This window comes from Macrobrachium nipponense, chromosome 1 (assembly GCF_015104395.2).
Source record: "Macrobrachium nipponense isolate FS-2020 chromosome 1, ASM1510439v2, whole genome shotgun sequence".
Classification (NCBI taxonomy): Eukaryota; Metazoa; Arthropoda; class Malacostraca; order Decapoda; family Palaemonidae; genus Macrobrachium; species Macrobrachium nipponense.
Window position 1 is genome coordinate 40,049,452 of NC_087200.1, and position 1,927 is coordinate 40,051,378.

At 36.7% G+C, this 1,927-nt stretch overlaps 1 protein-coding gene across 1 annotated transcript in view; it reads left to right on the forward strand.

Annotated features, from left to right (window-relative positions):
* Positions 1–1,660, forward strand: part of LOC135218746 (protein AF-9-like) — a 22,611-nt gene extending 20,951 nt beyond the window's left edge. Inside the window, exon 4 of the mRNA XM_064255196.1 lies at positions 1,362–1,660. Coding sequence (XP_064111266.1) covers positions 1,362–1,660 — 299 coding nt within the window. The remainder of the gene's footprint in view (positions 1–1,361) is intronic.
* Positions 1,661–1,927: the final 267 nt, after the last annotated feature.

Consider the following 1,927-nt stretch of genomic DNA (forward strand, 5'->3'; position numbering starts at 1 on the left):
CATCATCTCATCAAATCAAGTAATGGTATGAATAGAGTACTCTAATATCCTCTAGAATATATTCTAAGAAGTTCTCTAATCCGTTTCGCATCAGCTACTAGCTCGTGTTGCGTTGTTATTTTAACATTTCCTGATCAATTCGTAGCACTTCATAACTCTGAACTACCTAAGGGTTTAAATAGTGCTGGTCGGTCACCAGACAACTATTCCTGAAATCATTTAAACATCTTTGCAATCGTAAGTCTTCAAATTACATATACAGGACAACTTTGATATATCCACTGGATATCAGTAGTATCCTTTTGACTGTACTCCATGAATAATAATAATAATAATAATAATAATAATAATAATAATAATAATAATAATAATAATAATAATAATAATAATAATAATAATAATATATTATTTTATTATTATTATTATTATTATTATTATTATTATTATTATTATTATTATTATTATTATTATTATTATTATTATTATTATTATTATTATTATTATTATTATTATTTTTATTATTATTATTATTATTATCTTTATTATTCATTACTGGTACTACCGTTGTCGACACTTCTGTCAGCAGTTAATCAATTAACGGGTGAACATATCCGAACAAGGCACACCTCTTTATACTTTTTAAATGAATGCGTGTGAGAGAGTGAGCAAATTGATCATTACTCAACTCAAAATGTAGAGCAAATTGGATAAGATCCAGAATTCGTGCAGCTATTCTTATTTGTTCATTGCATCCTGCTAAGCAATCATTTACACCAGAAATGGTAGATTTAGTTCTGAAATTGACAGAGGATGACAGGGGAATCAACATAGACTAAAATCCCTTTGGTCTCAATTATGCTAAGCAGAAAAACATTCGACAATTTTAAGAGAGATAGAACCTATCTAAGAGGGAAAACGAAATAAAACCCGAAACTAAGTCAGATTCCAAGTCGAGAAAATCATCTGAAAACCTAAAACTACTTTTTTCCTGGAGAATGAAATGTCATAAAACCGAAAAAAGGTGGTACCTCTCTTAGAAAAAAAGCTCCCACCAGACTCGTTTGCTCTGGTTGAAGATACGGTTAGCTCGAGATCAGGTTCCAGTTGGCTGGAACAATGGAGACGTCGCTTTCAGCTTCAGCTTCTAGCTGCTGGAACAGCGAAGAACGGCCTTTCAGCTCCAGTTCCAGTGAGACGTTACGCTTAGCTCCAGTTCCTACCTACTAGAACACTGGAGACATCCATCTTAGCTGCAGCTCCTGGTTGCTGGAACAGAGGAGACGCCCCTCTCAGCTCCAGCTCCTGGTTTCTGGAACAGTGGAGACATTCCTCTTAGCTCCATCTCCTGTCTACTGGAATAGTGATGTTCCGCTTAGCTTCAGCTCCTGACTGCTGGAACAGTGGAGATGTTCGTCTCAGCTCCAGCTCTTGGCTGCTGGAACAGCAGAGACTTACCTCACAGTTCCAGCTCCTGGCAACTGGAGCAGTGGAGATGTGCCTCTCAGCTACAGCTCTTGGCTGCTGGAACAGTGGAGATGTCCCTCTGCACACCCAGCTTTTGATTGTTGGAACTGTGGAGTTGTCCCTTCTAGCTCCAGGTCTTGGCTGCTGGAACAGTGGAGACGTCCCGGCACTGAATGATATTCGTCTCTACTTATAAAAAACAAAGGAAGGCGACGTGATATATATGGACTCTCGTATTTCAATAATAACTATGGGTGAACGGAGGTTATGCCTTAGTAGAGTAAATTATTAAAGGAAATAAATGGCCTGGTGCAGACCTCTGAACTTGGCCAAACAGTCGGGACGAGAGACTTCAAGATGTGCCCACTGACAAATAAAAATAACAAAACATGTTAAAAAACTTGTTTGATTATAAATTAAATTTGATTTGACAATAAAACTTTGAACACTTCAATTACTAAAT